Source organism: Palaemon carinicauda, chromosome 16 (genome assembly GCF_036898095.1).
Source record: "Palaemon carinicauda isolate YSFRI2023 chromosome 16, ASM3689809v2, whole genome shotgun sequence".
NCBI classification, from domain to species: domain Eukaryota; kingdom Metazoa; phylum Arthropoda; class Malacostraca; order Decapoda; family Palaemonidae; genus Palaemon; species Palaemon carinicauda.
In genome coordinates this window covers 30,400,164-30,422,663 of record NC_090740.1, presented here as the reverse complement: position 1 = coordinate 30,422,663, position 22,500 = coordinate 30,400,164, and the positions used below count along the sequence as shown (strand labels likewise).

The 22,500-nt window shown below is 32.6% G+C and overlaps 1 protein-coding gene across 1 annotated transcript in view; it reads right to left on the bottom strand.

Moving 5' to 3' along the window:
- The window catches only part of LOC137655713 (fibroin heavy chain-like), a 6,492-nt gene extending 607 nt beyond the window's left edge, over nucleotides 1-5,885 (bottom strand). The window contains exons 1-2 of the mRNA XM_068389722.1: nucleotides 5,786-5,885; nucleotides 1-2,243 (exon numbers count right to left, since the gene is read on the bottom strand). The exon at nucleotides 1-2,243 is cut by the window's left edge and continues 607 nt beyond it. Of these exons, the coding sequence (XP_068245823.1) occupies nucleotides 1-2,243; nucleotides 5,786-5,788 (2,246 nt within the window). The 5' untranslated portion in view covers nucleotides 5,789-5,885. The remainder of the gene's footprint in view (nucleotides 2,244-5,785) is intronic.
- Between the last annotated feature and the right edge of the window lie 16,615 nt (nucleotides 5,886-22,500).

Genomic DNA, 22,500 nt, shown 5'->3' with positions numbered 1-22,500 from the left:
CCTAAACCTGCATGAGAGACAACTGCTGCTTGATTACCAGAAACAGATGTGTGAACATGAGGAGCACCAGCAGTAGTTCGTACAAATGAACCTGCGTTGCCTACTGAAGTTGAAACACTAGGGACCCCAAAGGCAGTACTAACACGGGGACCTGTATTGCTGACAGAAGTATGAACAACAGGGGCACCTGCAGAAGTTTTGACAAATGAACCTGTATTTCCTAGGGAAGTGGAAACACTAGGAACCCCAAATGATGTACTAACACGGGGACCTGTGTTGCTAACGGATGTATGAACGGATGGAGTACCTGCAGAAGTTTTAACAAATGAGCCTCCATTACTTAAAGAAGTTGAAACACTGGGAGCCCCAACGGATGTACTAACACGAGGGCCTGTGTTGCTAACGGAAGTACGAACAACTGGAGCACCTGAAGAAGTTTTGACAAATGAGCCTCCATTACTTACTGATGTTGAAACACTGGGGGTTGCAAAGGAAGTGCTAACATGAGGAGCTGAGTTGCTAACAGAAGTATGAACAGTAGGGGCTAAATGTTGTGTGCTATGTGATACTCCACCACCTACTCCATGAATACCTCCACCAAATCCTCCAAATCCAACACCTTGGCTTCCTCCAAATCCAACCCCATGTCCTCCTCCAATAGCAACTCCATGGCCTCCTCCAAATCCAACCCCATGTCCTCCTCCAATAGCAACTCCATGGCCAACTCCAGTAGACACATGGCCCAAAGAACTACCATGTGATGCTGATAAGCTGCCTCCAAATGAGGGGTTAAAAGAAACAGGGCCCTGATATACTCCATCCAAAAGCAAATCACCTGCAGCTCCTCCACCAGGGAAGGAAGCAACAGAAACATGACCTCCAACTCCATGTCCAATGGGTCCACCTACTGTGGTATGGGTTATTCCAGGGCCCCCGACTCCAACACCATGACTTACACCTACATCGGCATCAGAAACTCCAAGTGCAATACCATTAAAATCATCATGACCATCATCTAAATCAAAACCTCCAGCACCTAAACTTAGTCCTCCTCCAACTGGACCATCATAGTTATACCCTGAAGATGCAGATAATCCAGAAGTGAGGATCTCTCCGCTTGATAGACCTCCATGTAATCCTTGTTCAACAACAACATCTCCTAAATGACCATCTACTTCAAAAGAACCGGAATGGTCTCCAAGTCCTCCAACAGCAAATGAAGACCCATGCCCAACTCCAGCTCCGTGACTTATACCTACGGAACCTCCATGGAAACCTCCAACACCAACTGACCCTGCGTGCCCAACGCTAGCAGAGGAAACAGAAGTCTGAACGTGAGGAGCTCCAACAAAACTGTTGACAACTGGAGCTGCATGACTGACAGAAGTTTGTACATGAGGAGTTCCAAGAGAACTCTTAACAATAGAAGGTCCTTGACTAACTGAAGTTTGAACATGAGGAGCTCCTACAGAACTCCTAACAAAAGATCCTGCATTACCAATGGAGGTTTGAACATGAGGAACTCCAACAGAACTCTTTACAATAGAAGGTCCTTGACTAACTGAAGTTTGAACATGAGGAGCTCCAGCAGAGCTACTGACAAAAGACCCAGCATTACCAATAGAGGTTTGAACACTAGGAGCTCCAACAGAACTCTGTACAAAAGATGGAGCATGACTAATGGAAGTTTGTACATGAGGAGCTCCAGCAGAACTACTGACAAAAGATCCACCATTGCCAAAGGATGTATGGAAACGAGGAATTCCGGCAGAACTACTGACAAAAGAGCCTCCATTACCAACTGATGTTTGGACATGAGGAGCTCCAAGAGAACTTCTGACGAAAGAGCCTGCGTTGCTTATAGATGTTTGAACATTAGGAGCGCCGACGGAAGTTCTGACCAAGGGTGCTGCATTACTAACAGAAGTATGAACAGAAGGAGCTCCAGCAGAAGTGCTGACAAAACTACCTCCGCCAAGACCACCTCCGTGTCCAAATCCAGTTGAAAGACCTCCTACACCAATGGAGCCACCGTGGGCACCTCCAGATAGACCATGACCAACGCCAAATCCTTGACTGCCATGATGGCTACCAAAACCTTCTCTTTTTGAAATCTCCTTTCCTTTTTCTTCTGCCTTTTCTTCTTTCTCCACTGGTTCGGCTTCCTTTTTCTCTTCTTTTACCTTTTCTGCCAGAGCAGAATGGATGACGAGAGTCACGCAAACGGTTAAAAGGAAGAGTTTCTGGAAAAAGATATAGGGAGGATTAGAGTAAGAAATTATTCAAGTTGATACATAAAAAAAGAAAAGTTGATTAAAAATCTACGTGCAATGAAGGGAGTTCTTAATTCATTACTGGACTGTCTAATATAAGAATGAACCAATGTCGTCAACTGCAAAACAGTAGGCTAATAATAAATCACGTACACTTATTAAAGAATAAAGGTTCATTGGAAATATATATTGGGTATCTATATGCAACGGCACCAAAATTATTCATAGGCTTGTAAATCTAATCTTAGAAAAAGAAATATTTCTCAAAATAAAGACTCAAGAAAATGTAGTATAACTTTGACCTTTCAAAATGTTAGCAACACCCACATACAAAAATTTTCAAAAAATAGTTTGATTAAATCGGATATAAACTTGAACTCTTTTAGAGGTTTGTTATATTTTCAAAGAAGTTTATAATGGAGTTATTCTATTAGGGAAAAAGACAGAGTATGTACTATTAGGTTAAATATAGCAGGCTTAGGCATTATATTGTGACCTCTATGTGAACAATCATTCAATACTTGTTTGTATAGGGAAATGCGTACTAACTTGAGTTGAGAGAGAGAGAGAGAGAGAGAGAGAGAGAGAGAGAGAGAGAGAGAGAGAGAGAGAGAGAGAGAGAGAGATTCTTTTTCTACTAACGTGACTTCGTATCACAAAGATAGTTATATCACATCGAGAATAAAGTTGCCGAGTTTCTCGAAATAAAATGGAATGTGAGTCCTTCAACAGGCCATTATTAATCGTCTACTTTGGGGTAATTTCTGAAATGCTCTGAGATCAAGGCCATCGTAGCATTTTGATCGAAGTGCTGGAAATTGACTTTAACCTCATTCGTAGAGAATTGGTCTTATTACGCAATTTTACTTTTATTATTATTATTATTATTATTATTATTATTATTATTATTATTATTATTATTATTATTATTATTATTATTATTATTACTGTCTTGCAAGAACGTAATGCTCTAAGCCAAATATCAGGAAATATAATAAAACTAGAATGATGATGAATCGTAAAAAAGACTCGGAAAGACTTTTTTTCTAACCCAAATTTGTTCATAGAAGAAAAATTCTATAAACCAACTGAATTAAAATTGAACATCCTTCAAGTAATACTAGATATGATATGCAAACTAATTATACATGATCAGGTATCGTTTGAAATACTAATTAGTCAAATTTTTCAAAATAATAGGTGCACACATTCACACACACACGCACACACACAACCATATATATATATATATATATATATATATATATATAAATATATATATATATATATATATATATTTATATATATATATATATATATATATATATATATATATATATATATATATATATATATACACATATATGTGTGTGTGTGTCCGTGTGTGTGTGTACAGTACGTTTATATATATATAATATTGAAATATTACTATTAATTATCGCTTGAAATAATTATCAAAAGAAACTTTATATTTATATTAACTCATATGGAAAGTGAGAAGAGAAAAAAAGGAATTTGTTTGAAGAGTCATCTGATTCATATATGAATTCATGTTCATTAAAGACTGAAAGGTGACTGGACAGGATATAGAAAGGAAATGATAACCAAAGGAGAAGAAATGGGAAGAATAGAGAAAAGTATGAGGTAAATAGAGAGTGAGATGGAGAGGGAGGGAAATTAAGAAACAAATGAAAAGAGGAGATGGAGGAAATTTAGTTAGAGAAAGGATACAGCTAGAAAAATGCGAAAGGAAATGTATAAGAAGCAAAAAAGCCAGAACTAAGGTATAGTGTCACATATGGAGAAGAAGATTAAAGATAAACGAAAGACCTATAAAAGAGAAGAGAAACCATGAATACGAGAACTAAGGGAAAATGACCGGAGGATGAAAGTAAGGAGAAAAGGAAAGTGAGAGAAGGAGGAACAGAAAAAGCTGCCAGGCAAGACGATTGCTCCTCTGGCATTTTCAATAGGAAGTTATGCACGTTTTTTGGACTGATTTGCGGAACTGGGTGTGTGTGTGTGTGTGTGTGTGTGTGGTTGTGTGTGTTTGGGTGACCAGACATAACATCTAATGCAAAAAACATTTACGTACATCAATACGTCCATACAAGCATTTATTTTATGATACAAATGCATCTATTGATATATTTATGCATATATGGTAGCATATATACATACATATACTGTATATGCATACATACATACATGCATATATGATAACATATACAGTATGCATAAAAATATATATGCAACCTTTTACAAATTGACATACTGGTATGCATACAAACATATGTACGTATGTATATTTCTGTATCTATGCACTCATGTACACACACATATATATATATATATATATACATACATACATACATATATATATATATATATATATATATATATATATATATATATATATATATATATATATATATATATATATATATATATATATATATATATATATATATATATCCATGCATGCATTTCACAGACACATAAAACTAATCTTTTTACTCATTCTTATCTACGATACTTCAGTAACCTCTTATAGATTCGTGTTCATGCTGAAATCATGCTATGTAATTGGTCGGTACCATCATCTGACCGGGGCACTTGTTAAAAGAAAAAAAGAAAAATGAAAGTTTCAAAGGTTTCGTAAGGTATTACGTAGAACCAATTGAACCAGTTTTCTTGAGGAAGTAAGATAGTAAATGTTAGGTAACTTGTGAGTGTGTGTGTGTGTGTGTGTGTGTGTGTGTGTGTGTGTGGTACAGGTGACAACGAATTATAATCAGTGGTGTTGGTATTCTTCGTATATCCGCTTCTTTCTGACACAAAGTGAAACGGGTATGTAGTTTAACGAGTATTTTTAAACAAATTCCTATAAAAGCATGGCTATCAATATTTACACATACATATACTCTTACACATACATGTATAGTATACATATAAAGTACATATGTATATATATGTATATATACATATATATACATATATATATATATATATATATATATATATATATATATATATATATATATATATATATATATATATATATATTATACACGCATACGCACACACACACATATATATATATATATGTATACATATATAAATACATACATACATATATATATATATATATATATATATATATATATATATATATATATATATACATATATCTATATGTATATAGAGGCACATATACTTTATACGCTCATACATGTACAGTATATATACATACATATATATATATATATGTATATATATATATATATATATATATATATATATATATATATATATATATATATATATAATCACACGCACTATATACACGCATATACATGGACAACATCAAATCATGTATACTTGCATACGCATGCACGCTAAATAGTCTTGCATAATCGGTATTTGTCTCCCGCTTATACAGTACAGTGCAGCTCGCCAAGGAGAAAAAAAAGATTGGGTTGAAATCACACTCTTCACCCAGTAGTTCTTACCATGGCGTTTTCTTTGAGATGGCCTTTTCAAACTGACATTGCTAGCAGAGCGCCTTGCTTTTATAGGAGCCTTTCAAAATTCCCATTCACTCGGTGCCCCTCCTGACAGACCCCACCTTGCTCTCTAGCAAACCCCACCCTTTGCCATCTCTCAACCACTCATGCCATCCGGGGCACTTTGGGAACCGGTTGCCCAAGGGAGGGACCGTTTTTTTCTTCTTCTTCTTCTCCCCTCCTTTCCAACATCCAGACATCCAGCATTTTTTGTTTTAATAATTTACTGGAGGCAGCGACCAGCACGAAAAAAGAAGGAAAGGAAGAGAGGAGAGAGAAAAAAATGCTCTAGTAAAGGTTAAAGTGGAGTCAGAGACAGAGAGTGATTGCGATGGGGTCAAGGAGTGATATAATTCGTAGTCCTTCGAGGCAATTTTCGTGGTGTTAGGTGGTGCGATTGTGCACACAGAGCTACAACATTGAAATACTTATTTCATGATTCTGAGTGTGAAGGCCGAAAGAAAGATTATAATAAAAATATATAGAAACATTTCTAGTATTTTATTTTGAATAGATGCTAAGATCATCATCGACAGTTGAATGATAAATTTTGTTCACTTTGTCTTTGAAAGGAAAAAATTATGCTATTTTTAAGGCACAACATATATAATATAGAAAGATTTCTAGTATTTTATTTTGAATAGATGCTAGGAAGATCGTTGTCGACAATTGAGTGATTAATTATATCTACCTTGTCTTTGAAAGGAGAAAAATATGCTATTTTAAAGGCACATAATATATAATATAAAAAGATCTCTAGCATTTTATTTTTAACAGATGCTAAGACTACCATCGTCGATAATTGAATGATAAATTTGATTTACTTTGTCTTTGAAAGGAAAAAAATATGCTATTTTCAAGGCACAAAATATATAATATAGAAAGTTCTCTAGCATTTCATCTTTAATAGATGCTAAGACGACCATCGTCGATAATTGAATGATAAATTTTATTTACTTTGTCTTTGAAAGGGAAAAATTATGTTATTTTTTAAGGCACAAAATAGATGATATAGAAAGATTTCTAGTATTTTATTTTGAATAGATGATAGGAAGATCGTCGTCGACAATTGAATGGTAAATTCTATTAACTTTGTCTTTAAAAGGAAACAAATTAGGATATTTTTTAAGGCACAAAATATACAGTATAGAAAGATCTCTAGTATTCTATTTTGAATAGATGCTAGGAAGATCGTCGACGAGAATTAAATAATAGATCTTATTTACTTTGGCTTCGAAATGAAAAAATTATACTATTTTTTAAGGCACAAAATATAGAATATAGAAAGATTTCTAGTATTCTATTTTGAATAGATGCTAGGAAGATCATCATCGATAATTGAATGATAAATTTTATTCACTTTTTCTTGAAAAAAAAATATATATATATTTTCAAGGTTTGCTTAAGATCTCAGCTGGTAACTTATTTCCTATGAAGGACATTAAATCAAATCTATGCTACATATTTGATTTTTTTTCAATATAATTTAGAAGACAAATTTTTAAAATGAATTTAATGATAACAATGATGATAGGATTGGAAACAAAACTGTCTTTGCTCCTACTATAATTACTAAAGCTTTAGAACATAATCTATTTACAACTCAAAGAGCTATGGAAAAAATAATGATAGGAATAATACTAAGAGACAGAAAAGAGATACATGAGGCGAATGGCAGGTAATAGATGGACATAAAGAATAACAAAACTCTAAAGATTGCGAAAGAAAAAGGGGAGGAAGAGAAGATGATGGATTTAGAAACTGAGAAAATTTGCGCGTATAAACAAGCAGAGAAAGACCATAAACAGACACGGTGGAAGGACATTTCTGAGCCTTTTGTCCTACAACGGATTAGTTATGGCTGATGATGATGTAGATGATAATTATATATATATATATATATATATATATATATATATATATATATATATATATATATATCACCTCCTACGCCTATTAACGCAAAAAACCTCGGTTAGATTCGCCAGTCATCATTGTCTTGAGCTTCTAAATCAATACTCCTCCATTCATCATCTCCTACTTCACGCTTCATAGTCTTCAGCCACGTAGGCCTGTGTTTTCCAACTCTTCTAGTGCCTGCCTTGTGGAGCTCAGGTGAACGTTTGGTGAATTAATCTCTCTTGGGGAGTGCGAAGAACATGGCCAAACCATCTCTATCTATCCCTCACCATGATCTCATCCACATATGGCACTCAAGTAATCTCTCTTATATTTTAATTTCTAATTCTGTCCTGCCATTTAACTCCCAATATCCTTCTGAGGGGCTTATTCTCAAATCTACAAAGTCTGTTGGATATTGTTCCATTGTCATACCACGACTCATGTCCATATAGTAACACCGATCTTACTAAACTGATATATAGCCTGATTATCATATTTAATTTCAGGCGATTTGATTTCAAAATCTCACTATATATATATATATATATATATATATATATATATATATATATATATATATACATATATATATATATATATATATATATATATATATATATATATATATATATATATATATATGGGTGTGTGTACTCAACAAGCTCTTTGGCACACACTGAGCCTTAAATGTTTGTGTAGCACACGCCATACCATGATGCTTGAGCTGATATAGCATAGCATATTTTGTCAATGATATATATGTGCTCCAACAAAGTATAATCTCATGTAAAAGATCCATATGATAGTATTGACTATATCTTGGGGAATATATTCGAAATGTTGATATAATATTAGCTTTTCTTATAAATGAGTTTCATGATAGGCTTATTTTGACGTGTGTAAATTTCAGTTAGTCTTTGATATAAACATAGGGAAACTATCTTTTTCTATGGATATGCAATAATAATTCTATCAAGTCCTTGTTGCTTAGGTGAATCTAACAGGTCAGTTAAAAGGCCAAGGTTACTCTTTATTCAAAGGCCCCTTTTCCCATTCACTTCTCCTTCTAAATGAGAAAAGACTTTCTCTCTATAGCAGAAATTGCTACTCAACTCGTAGTGCTTACAGGCACTATACCTTTTAAGACATTAATCTTTTTTTCACGCCAACCTGTTCCCGTTTATGAATGCAGAATCTGTTTAAAGGCTTTAAAGGCTGCTCATGAATGGCAGAGGCAAGGGACAGTTACATTGCCCTATCAAGCAGGACAATGTCCTAGTGACTGACCATATATACATATGATCAGCGCCTCTCCATCCAAGCTAGGAACAAGGAGGGCCAGGCAGTGCTTGCTGATGACTCAGGTGATAGACCTATAGGATCTCCAAAAACACCCATCCTCAGCTCACAAGGATGGTGAGGTTGCAGCGACCAAAGGAACTAACAAGTTTGAGCGGAACTGGACCCCAGTCTAGCGTTCACCTGACAGGGATGTTACCACATCGGCCCACACAACCCAGTGATCATGATAATTTTCTCTTCTTTGACGTCTTACAGATTTACAATTTCTCTTTTATTAGTTTTTCTTTTTGTTTTATTTACTGTTTAATATCTATAACGAAAACATTTAAACCGTTTCTCTACGATGTAGGTATATCACCGTATGTATATCCATTCAAATTTCTATAGACTTGAAAATGAAGAAATCTGCCCTTTTTTCAAATAGGGCACCAGATTCTTTTCCTCTTAGGATCAATTTTCCATTAAAATTGGAAGAGTTGTGAGATTTTCTTCGGCTATAAAAGGTGTAGTACAACCTACGAAGTCTTTTTTGACTTCACTAACTTAATTAAAAACTTTTATTATGTCTCTGTGCGTTTTCAAACTAGTTGTTGTTTCTCCCTTAATATGATATAAGTTTTCATGTAAAACTTTCTCAAAATATCTAGATATATAAAAAAGATTACCACACCCAGGATTTCTGGAGTAGTCTCGACTTCCCATATATTCAAATAGACATTCAAAAGTGCTGTTATTATTATTATTATTATTATTATTATTATTATTATTATTATTATTATTATTATTATTATTATTATTATTATTATTATTATTATTTGCTAAGATGAAACCCTAGTTGGAAAAAGCAAGATACTATAAGCCCAAGGGCTCCAACAGGGAAAATAGCCCAGCGAGAAAAAGAAATAAGGAAACTTAAAGAGAAGTAATTAACAATTAAAATAAAATATTTTAAGAGCAGTAACCAAATTAAAATAAATGTTTCTTATATAAACCAGAAAAACTTAAAAAAAAAAAAACAACAACAACAACAAGAGGAATAGAAACAAGATAGAATGGTATGCCCAAGTGTACCCACAAGCAAGAGAGCTCTACCCCAAGACAGTGAACGACCCTGGTACAGAGGCTATGGCACTATCGGCTGATTGATAATAACAATAGGATTTCCTGGCAACAAATATTCCCACCATGAATCCATTCAACCCTACTAGAAGTTGCAATAAGGTTGCTAAGTTATGCAACTAACCTTTACGAAAGATCCGGTTACTAATTGGCTGGAACGTGAAGAGGTATCTGGACTATAGAAATTTAAAAAAGCTTCATAGGTCAACAAAGAGAGATTACTAAAAAATTATAAGAAGATCAGCATTGATGGACATCTTCCATGATCTTTATCTAAAAATAAAAATTATTACTCAATTTGCAGAGAGAGAGAGAGAGAGAGAGAGAGAGAGAGAGAGAGAGAGAGAGAGAGAGACCATAGAAATTTATAAATGGTTCATAGGTCAACAAAAAGACATTACTAAATAAATTATAGGAAGACCATTAGTTGAGAGAGAGAGAGAGAGAGAGAGAGAGAGAGAGAGAGAGAGAGAGAGAGAGAGAGAGAGAGAGAGAGAGAGGAGATTAACACATAATGATAAATGCCTGATCAATGAGATTTAAAGCAATGCATAAGACCAAAATTCAAATTCAGAACTAGTCTTTAGAATTCTTAAACATAAAACAACGTTGAAAAATAGAGAAGGGAAAACTATTAAACTTAAAAAAACGATAATTTTGTTTGATAGTACAAAGCGTGATAATAATCACCAAAAATACAGTTGTAAAATTGGTTGAGAAAGAGAGAGAGAGAGAGAGAGAGAGAGAGAGAGAGAGAGAGAGAGAGAGAGAGAGAGAGAGAGAGAATTTCTCGAATAAGAATAGGAAAATAAAAATGCCATGATAATAAAATTCTGTCTCTACTCCCCTTTTTCTTTTCACTTTCATTTCATAAAAACTGATCTATTTCCCTTTTGGTTTATAAACGTGCGGATCAAAAAAAATATTTATTGGATCAAATAATCCATAACTAATATTCTTGTTGATTTCAATTACCTTTGAGAGTCATGTGCCTGGTAATATAATTTAACGGATAATTTCTATTGGCAATAAATAATGCGAGTTTGATTACTTTTCCGATGAATGTAAAGATAAGATTTTCATTTCATTCATTATGATTTTTTTTCGTCTATGTGTATTGATTAGTTCAAATGTAAAGCTTAAATATATATTGAAGTTTTTCACTATGATGGCCAGAAGTCTCCAAAATCTCCCAATTTGTAAAGTCCACAAGGATTAACTTTGGTACACTTAAATAAAAAACCGTAATTTTAATGGGAAATTCTATGTAAAAATATACTGCTCTTAGCCGTATTTCAGTAAAATACAGGCGACTGTAATTTTACCATTTTTTGTTATTATGCATTACAGTTTTGTGACCGTAATATCACTCCTTTACGTCAATATATCCGTCTTTAAATGGTAAATGCCTGGCAACATTTATTCCAGAATTTTTACCGTTATTTCCGGCATTTTTTTTAACAGTGTATAGAAATACCGCGCCAGTAACCAATACCAAAAAATAAAAAAGTTAAAGATTAATAAGCAATTATGGTACCAAATTAACTATAAAAACATAACAAGAAAAATCTGCTTTTATTTAAATAAAGCTATGGTTAAAACATACTTTGCATTACTCTAACTAATACTTAACTTTCCAAACTATTCCTGACCATGGTTAGCTAGCTAACTTACCTCATTCTTCTTTCACCCATCTTTCCCATCAGCTAAAAAAAGAAGAAAAAAAATTATATAATTATATATTGATAATAGCACTAACGTAATTATGAGACTGGTCATTTGCTAATCCAGATCGAGTCTAAATGAAAGTAAGAATCGATACAAAAACAATTGAATTGAAGTAAAGAATTGTTCACATTTTCTTGTAGCCACTTAACTGTCTGGGCCACTGCAGCCCAAATTTTCTTTGCGTGCACGGTTTAGGTATACTGTATACAGTATCCAGACCGTGCTTCTGGGCACCAGAATGAGCTAACATCCTCGATTCTTGGAATCTCTTTCACTCTACCACAAAGTTCACGATTCTCCTAAAAGTGCATATCAGGCTTTTGCGCTTCTATATTCTATGCTTCCTCCTTCTATTATTGTTATTATTATAACTTGCTAAGCTACAACCCTAGTTGGAAAAGCAAGATGCTATAAACCCAAGGGATCCAACAGATAAAATAGCCCAGTGATGAAAGGAAATAAGGAAATAAATAAACTTCAAGATAAGTAATTTTACAATTAAAATAAGATATTTTGAGAACAGTAACAACATTGAAATAAATCTTTCATATTTAAACTATCAAAACTTTAAAAAATAAGTGGAAGAGAAATAACATAGAATAGTATGCCAGAGTGTGCCCTCAACCAAGAGAAGTCTGCATCAAGACCATGGTACAGAGGCTATGGCACTGCCCAAGACTAGAGAACAATGGTTTGATTTTGGAGTGTCTATCATTTAGTATTGCTATGAGGGATATATTGCTTTCTATAGTATTGGCAGTAATTATCCTTCTTTTGTTTACAGCTTTGTTTAGATTTGTGTGAAATTCTACTAATATAATCTCCCATTAATTAGAAAAGAAATTAATAACCATATTGATTATTAAAAGAAATAGCGATATCGAAGTAATTATTCACAGCAAACCGTATATTATTTTAGATAAAATGAAGACGAGAGAAGTTCATGGGATTGAATACAGGCAGAATACACTCACTCGAAAGTCTAATGAGATGTATTGATAAAATAAATTATTATTATTATTATTATTATTATTATTATTATTATTATTATTATTATTATTATTATTATCATTATTATTATTACTAACTAAGCTACAACCTTAGTTGGAAAAGCAAGATGCTATAAGCCCAAGGGCTCCAACAGGGAAAAATAGCCCAGTGAGGAGAGGAAATAAGGAAATAAATAAATTATATGAGAAATATTGAATAATTGAAAATATATATTTAAAAAACCGTAACATCATCAAAACAGAGATTTCACATATAAACTATGGGAAGTCTCAAGAAGTCAGCCTGTTCAATATAAACGCATTTGTTGCAAGTTTGAACTTTTGAAGTTCTACCGATTCAACTACCTGATTAGGATCATTCCACAACTTTGTCACAGGTAGAATAAAACTTGTAGAATACTATGTAGTATTGAACCTCATGATGGAGAATAGTCATCATCTGGCTATTAACTGACAATTAAGAAACATGTTACGTAATATCTAATATGTTTAACAGGCACTTTACACAAAAAGATACAATATCCATCTGAAAAAAGAGTAAGAATTAAGATACCACGAGAGAGAGCACATGAAAAGAATGTAGTGCAGTACAGTGGATTACCTACAATGTAATAAAAAACCGTACTTTCAATCGGAAATTCTCCTTAAAAATACATTGTTGTCAACCGTATTTCAGTAAAATACAGGCGACCGTAATTTTACCTTACTTTGTTATCATCTTTTACGAGTTGGTGACCGTAATATCACTCCTTTACGTCAATATATCGGTTTTTAAAACGGTAGAAATCCTGGAATTTGCCAGGAATTTGTTGTCTTTTAATGGAAATTGTTAACAGTATAGTGTGTTACAGTCAACCACAGGTAGCTTTAATGGTCAGAGAGTTGGCAGGTCATGAGTTGACCCACCTGAGGGCAGGAAGTATTCGCAGATACTCGATTTTGTTCTTTGCTACCAAAGAACAATTTCCTTTTTAGAAGAAATGAGTTCAAGTACCAAAGAGTTTTTTTTTTTATTATTATGAAATACACATTTACTATCTTATAATTTATAACATATATACATCATCGTTTATTTACATGAATTTTTTTTTGTTTTACATACACTGTTTAAAACTTTGCCGTAAAAAAAGGGTAAAAATCCTGGAATAAATGTTGTCAGGCATTTATTGTTTTAAAAACGGATATACTGACGTAAAGGAGTGATATTACGGTCACCAACATGTAAAAGAAAATAATTTTCGATTAAAATTACAGTTTTTTTTTCTTTTGGTAACACTGTATAATGTATTTACAATTGCAATTTTTACTATTTATCTAAATATGTTTTTAGATAAAAGATATATAATTCTTATAAGAAGCTACAAGCTGCATGATCATTTAATAACCATTCTTTGCTTCGTGGTATTAAAGGACATTAAACATATATACTTAACTTTCGGCTTCATAACATGGTACTTATCTATACTGCATTAACCATTCTTTTGACGCACTTCTGATATATGTATTTTATTATTATTATTATTATTATTATTATTATTATTATTATTATTATTATTATTATTATTATTATTATTATTATTATTATTATTATTACTTGCTAAGCTACATCCCTAGTTGGAAAAGCAAGATGCTATAAGGCCAGAGGCTCCAACAGGGAAAATTAAAGGACATTAAACATATATACTTAACTTTCGGCTTCATAATATGGTACTTATCTATACTGCATTAACCATTCTTTTGACGCACTTCTGATATATGTATTTTATTATTATTATTATTATTATTATTATTATTATTATTATTATTATTATTATTATTATTATTACTTGCTAAGCTACATCCCTAGTTGGAAAAGCAAGATGCTATAAGGCCAGAGGCTCCAACAGGGAAAATTAAAGGACATTAAACATATATACTTAACTTTCGGCTTCATAACATGGTACTTATCTATACTGCATTAACCATTCTTTTGACGCACTTCTGATATATGTATTTTATTATTATTATTATTATTATTATTATTATTATTATTATTATTATTATTATTATTATTATTATTATTATTATTATTATTACTTGCTAAGCTACATCCCTAGTTGGAAAAGCAAGATGCTATAAGGCCAGAGGCTCCAACAGGGAAAATAGCCCGGTGAGGAAAATAAACAAGGATATGAAAGAAGAAATTAATAATTAAAATAAAATATTCTAAGAACAGCAACAACAATGAAATAAGTATTTCATATAAAAACTATAAATTTTTTAACAAAATAAGAGGAAGAGAAATAAGATAGAATAGTATGCCAGAGTCTATCCTCAAGCAAGAGAACTCTAATCCAAGACAGTGGAAGACCATGGTACAGAGGCTATGGCACTACCTAAGACTAGAATAATATCTTAAAAAACATAAACGCTAAATACTTTAGAATTTTGATACGAGAAGTTAAAGAATTCCTCGGTCCTTTCTTCCTTCTCGCATTTCTTCCTTATTCACGTATTTTGTAATCTTCTCCTTTTAGTCTTTTATTTATTATTCAAAACAAAGGTCTTTGGTAATAAATTCAACTACAGGTATTATAGGCTCTTTAAGGAATTTATTTTCGTTTAAAAAAATTATATATTTATGAGCAAAAACTAATTTTGATAAAATTATCCGACGATAAAAGTGATTAGTTTATCTACATAATAGCAATGTAGCATAAACTTACGAGATTATCTATAATACAATGATCAAATTCTGATGGCATAAATTAATGATCGTTCTTATACCTTTATTATCGTATTGTCGAAAAGACCATTTATTAAACTTTTTATGAAATGATGTTCAGTGAAACGCCAAATCTTCAGGAAATTCTTCACAGACACCAATGACCCCAGGTTTCCTTTTCAGCGTTACATGAAATGATAATCCGGTCATCAGGTACAAAAAGAAAGAAAAAAAAAAGAATAAGAAATGAAAACGGTTATTTGAAAAGCATGGCAATAAAAAATGCAGGTGTAAATTCACTCCTTTGTGCCAAGAAATGATGATAAAGCCGTTATGGAATATAAGGGGCTTCGTCGTTACTTGCTGGTCATTGCATTGGACGTTGAGAGAGAGAGAGAGAGAGAGAGAGAGAGAGAGAGAGAGAGAGAGAGAGAGAGAGAGAGAGAGAGAGAGAGAGAGAGAGAGAGAGAGAGAGATACCTGTCATCAGCTTATAGCTGTCTCTCGTACTTAATATCAAAATTTGGGTCAACATTTCTTTGAATATATACGTGAATTCTTTTTATTGCAATACGTCAGATTTTCTATGTTCATGTGATATAAAAAAAAACCACAATTTTATTGATGCAACGATGATAGTAAGTTTAGTACTGATAATGACACTATCACTACTATTATTAACAATAATGGCAATGCTAGGAATGATATCTCTTCTATATAATAAAGAGCAAGTCACTGGATGTATATATATATATATATATATATATATATATATATATATGTATATATATATGTATATATACATATATACACACACACACACACACATATATATATATATATATATATATATATATTTACACACATATGTATAAATATGTATATATATATATATATATATGTATGTATATATATATATGCATATATATATATACATATATATATATACATATATATATATATATATATATATATATATATATATATATATATATATATATATATATATTCACACACATATGTATATATATATATATATATATATATATATATATATATATGTATATATATATGCATACACACACCTATATATATGCATATATATATATATATATATTTATACTGTATATATATATATCTATGTATATATATGTATGTATATAAATATATATATATATATATATATATATATATATATATATATATATATATATAGATAGATAGATAGATATCTTTTTGGTGACGCTCAGGGGCATTTCCAGACGTATAACTACTCGATTTCTCCCCATCCCTAGTGTAAGGGGAGGGAGAGTAGTCATACCCTGGTGAGAGGGGGGAGGGTACCCCGAGAGGAAAGGGGGAGGCTGTGGGAAGGGTTAAGTCTGTGTGCGCATAGATATCTAAATATTTCGCTGTCATTATTGACGGGTCGCGTACACTCGTTGTTAACAAGAACCAACTTATTTCAAGTTAATGAAGCATGACTTTTCATTAGAGACCTTTCACTTTCATCGTTAAAGTAGAAGCTAAAAGGCTAAAGATACATAATAGGACGGCTGAGACCCAATCTTCTTTTACTCTCTTTGCCAGGAATGATTTCCATTTTTTTTTCAGTAAAATGACTTTGATATATTTTTTGAAAGGTACATAACTTTCGGTTATTTTTATAGGATTTTTTTTCTTTTATAAAGTCGTGTATCACTAAAAGAATTTTCGATTAAAAGAAAGGAAGAAATTCCAAAATCATAAATTAGACCAATTTCAGTACATATTAGGTCAGTGAGAATCACTTCAACACGTCGGCACAAAGAGAGAGAGAGAGAGAGAGAGAGAGAGAGAGAGAGAGAGAGAGAGAGAGAGAGAGAGAGAGAGAGAGAGAGAGAAATTTCATATTCTGTTAATAAGAATCTTGTCTTTTCGGTTGTCGACAAAAATTGGCGAATGGAAGTGTAACCTTTCGATTAGTGAATATCATCAAGCATTTAAGAATCCAATAAACGGTTGAATGTTCATGAGAAGTAAATGATCCTTATCTAATATTGTTTCATGAACGCTGACCTAAAACACTTGGCAAGAATAATAATGAGACATTGGAACAGAATGTCAAAATTCTTATTGTACCGGCCAGAATATATAGGTTTCCAATAGCTTTCCTATATCATTCTTTTTTCTAATTTATTACACACAAAAGTAAGTGAACCTTATATAATATTCTTTCAAGAACCTGAAACACTCTTGGCAAGAATAATGGAGAGAAATTGGAACAGGTTATCAAAATTTTTTATCGTATCGCTCGGAATATATAGGTTTCCAATGACTTTCCTATAGCATTCTTTTTCTAAATTATTAAATACAAATGTAAGCGAACTTTATCTAATATTCCTTCAAGAACCTGAAACACTCTTGGCAAGAATAATAAAAAGAAATTGGAATAGATCGTCAAAATTCTTATTGTATCGCTCAGTATATATAGATTTCCAATAGCTTTCCTATAACATTCTCTCTCTAATTTATTATAAAAAAAGTAAATGAACCTTATCTAATATTCTTTCAAGAGCCTGAAACACTCTTGGCAAGAATAATAATGAGACATTGGAATAGAATGTCAAAATTCTTATTGTATCGGCCAGAATATATAGGTTTCCAATAGCTTTCCTATAGCATTCTTTTTCTAATTTATTACACACAAAAGTAAGTGTACCTTTTCTAATATTCTTTCAGGAAACTGAAACCCTTTTGGCATGACTAAAAAAGAGAAATTGGAACAGGTCGTCAAAATTCTTATTGTATCGCTCAGTATATATAGATTTCCAATAGCTTTCCTATAACATTCTTTTTCTAATTTATTATAAAAAAAAGTAAATGAACCTTATCTAATATTCTTTCAAGAGCCTGAAACACTCTTGGCAAGAATAATGATGAGACATTGGAATAGAATGTCAAAATTCTTATTGTATCGGCCAGAATATATAGGTTTCCAATAGCTTTCCTATAGCATTCTTTTTCTATTTTATTACACACAATAGTAAGTGTACCTTTTCTAATATTCTTTCAAAAACCTGAAAAACTTTTGGTAAGATTAAGAAAGAAAAATTGGAATAGGTTGTCAAAATTCTTATTGTATCGGCCAGAATATATAGGTTTCCAATAGCTTTCCAATAGCATTCTTTTTCTAAGTTATTACACACAAAAGTAAGTGTACCTTTTCTAATATTCTTTCAAGAACCTAAAACACTCTTGGCAAGAATAATAAAAAGAAATTGGAAAAGATCGTCAAAATTCTTATTGTATCGCACAGAGTATATATGTTTACAATAGCTTTCCTATAGCATTATTTTTCTAAAATATTACATACAAAAGTAAGTGATCCTTATATAATATTCTTTCAAGAACCTGAAACTCTCTTGCTAAGATTAATAAAGAAAAATTGGAACAGGTCGTCAAAATCCTTATTGTATCACTCAGAATATATAGGTTTCCAATAGCTCTCCTAAATCACTCTTCCTCAAATCTATTACACACTCTTCTTCTCATCTTGGCAGCACGAATATTTCATCTCCCTGTATATTTGAAACATCCTCCATTTCAGAGCCATACCAAAGATGAATATCTAGACGCGAATGCGAAATATCTTTTCAAATAATCGTGAAGATGATATCTGTCATCGCAATGTAGCCTAAATAACGACTTTTTCAAATGAGGAGGTCAACTTTCCATGAGAATGTCTGGTCATGCTCCGAGTGGTTCACTTTAAAATACCTTCGGTTTAATATTGTTCAAATTTCATGACTCGATATCTGGAGAGAGCCTACAGTGTTCCTTTTCAGTGACATTTTTCCATTTCGGTTTTATCAAGCATATCTATTATCATCTATTATTTATTATCAATGCATTAACATCTAGGTTTATCTTCTCTTACAGTAAGAATGTTTGTATAATAATAATAATAATAATAATAATAATAATAATAATAATAATAATAATAATAATAATAATAATAATAATAATAATAATAATATACGGTTAACCTAATCAATTGAAGCTAGGTTTTACAGTGAGAATATTTGTAAATTAATACCAAAAACAACAACAACAACAACAAAAACAATAATAATAATAATAATAATAATAATAATAATAATAACAATAATAATAGAAAATGGAATTTAGTATATCGTCCTGTACCAAGGAAAAAAAATCGCTGTTTTGATGACTTCGTGATCTTCGCTTTACCTATCCAATTGGCTATTGGTTACACTAATCCTATTTTCACTGCAATCCTTGAAAAACTTATTATCGTATCGCCTACATTTGGAGTGCAAATAGGACTGCAATACTGATTAACCTTGCTATCTTGATAAAAGCTCAATCGCATTAGGTGGCTGAACTGAGATGAAGACAGACTCTAACAAATTCTTCCAAATGATTTATGCGCTTATTCAAACAACTCTTCTTTACTCCAGTAAGGAGTATATATTTATCTGAACCAAAGTTTATGTTACCAAAATATATCAATATAAAGATGAACTTTAAAAAGAGTTTGGCAAATTGGAAATTCTCCTGTTATTTTAAACCATTTTTGTTAAGACGGTGCTGCAATAAAAAATCTGGTTGTCTAATTAAAAAAAAAAATCTATTTCTTTTTTTTTTTAGATTGAGGATAAGATCTTCACTTATAACGCTGCTTCATTCACACCAAAAACAACAACAACAGAAACAACAAATACAGCTGTGTCTAGTCCACAGCAGGACAAAGGCCTCAGACAAAGCAATGCATGTCTTGGATTTGGCCAGTTTTCATCTCCACGCTGGCCATTACGGATTGTTGTTGGTGGATGATTTAGTCTGATTGCTCACAGCAAACCAACCTAGTGGTTTGTGGCTCTGAATAGTACAGTAATGCTGATCATGGTAGGGCACAAACCCTTTCACAGAGTTAAGGCATCCCCATCAGCCTGTAAAAATGTAAAGAATTATAACTTTTTATTTCCCATGTTCTAAAGTACTACAATTCTAGGTTAAAAATGTGTAAAGGAATAAGTAAGCATAAAAAAAAAAAAAACAGTTGTGGAGGGACTTCTAGAGGTAAAGAATATTCAAGACGCGAGTTTATTTTAGAAATGCACCTCACGAAGTATTAATTAGGATACCTAGCGCTTTCAGGAAAAATAACTATTCGTGAAACGTCCCTGCCTTGCAATCTTCTAGACTGGGGTTCGAGACCCGCTCGAACTCCATAGTTTCTATTAGTGTCTGTAACCTCACCATCCTTATGAGGTAAGGAGGGGGGTTTTTGGGAGGCTATAGGTCTACCTGCTGAGTCATCAGTAGCCATTGTCTGGGTCTCCGTGTTCCTAGCTTGGGTGGAGAGGGAGCTTAAGCGCAAATCATATGTACATATGGTCAGTCTCTGGGGTAGGGCATTCATTATCCTGCTAGGGGATTGTCACTGTCCCTTTCTTCTGCCATTCATGTGTAGCTTTTAAAAACCTTTAAATATTCAAATAAGCCCCATAAGTAATTACAGTATTTAAAGGCTTAAAGGCCGCTCATGAATGGCAGAGGCAAGGGACATTGACATTGCCCTATCCAGCAGGACAATGCCCTAAAGGCTGACCATATATACTTATGATCCGCGTCGAAGCCCCTCTCCCCTCAAGCTAGGACCAAGGAGGGCCAGACAATGGTTGCTGATGACTCAGCAGATAGACCTATAGGCTCCCCCAAACTCCACATCCTTAGCTCACAAGGATGGTGATGTTGTGGTGAGCAAAAGAACTAACTTGTTTGAGCAGGACTCGAACCCCAGGTTGTTAGCTTAATTTTCTCGGACACTTGTCACTTTTGTAGGGGCCTATGCATGCTTTTTTTTTTTTTTTTTTTTTTTAAATATGGATGCAAGTGCTGCACTATGCGAATACTCTTTTTATTTAACAAAAAACTCGTTTTACTATATTTGAAAAAAATATGGTTGATGCGGGCCTATAGAAGAATAGCTATTTTCTCTAAAGATAAAAAAATATCAAATTCCTGATGAAAATAAGACAGTAACGGTCAAATAATACTCGTTCCTATTTCTTCCAGAGTGTTTCTTGTATTATGTAAGAAAATAATGTCCTGCGATGCAATACATATTATTCATGAAAGACCAATTAAAATAATCCTTCTGGGGTTTTAATGAAAATACATGAATGAAATATTAATGTAGATATGCTCGTCAGATGTATCATGTCCCTTTTTTTATTAATTCTGAAAGGAAACGCCTATGAAATTGCTTGATGACACTGCAAATTTTGTACTCTCTCTCTCTCTCTCTCTCTCTCTCTCTCTCTCTCTCTCTCTCTCTCTCTCTCTCTCTCTCTCTCTCTTTCTCTCTCTCTCTCTCTCTCTCTCTCTCTCTCTCTTTAATGCTGCATGACGAAGAATATAAATAGAAGTGGGATATTTATTAAAAAAAAAAAAATAACTTCAAGATTATGATATCAAAAGGGACATAATATGAGTCCCGTCGAACTATATTTCAGTTTGCAAATTTTAACCACAGCCTTTGTCTGAAGTATATTTCTGCTATGATTATCGTAAGGTCGGATGATGGTCCTCTGCAGATAAGAAATGATTTTAAATAAAAAGTTAAGGACGATATACTTAACCTAATTTACTGTTTTAGAATGTGTGTACTTTCAGAATTGTGCACTCATCGTCTAAATGAATTCACCTGCATTAGCTTCAATTTTTTTTTTTTTTTTTTTTAAGCATTTGTTTGTCAACTGGTGAAATAAGGCATACTTGATACTTGGGAATTCTTAAAAGAATAATGAAAGTAAGCGACGTGGCTTCATATGAAAAAGATGCTAATTTGTCTGCAATTTCTTCAAACTGGTATTTTCCGGTTTACAA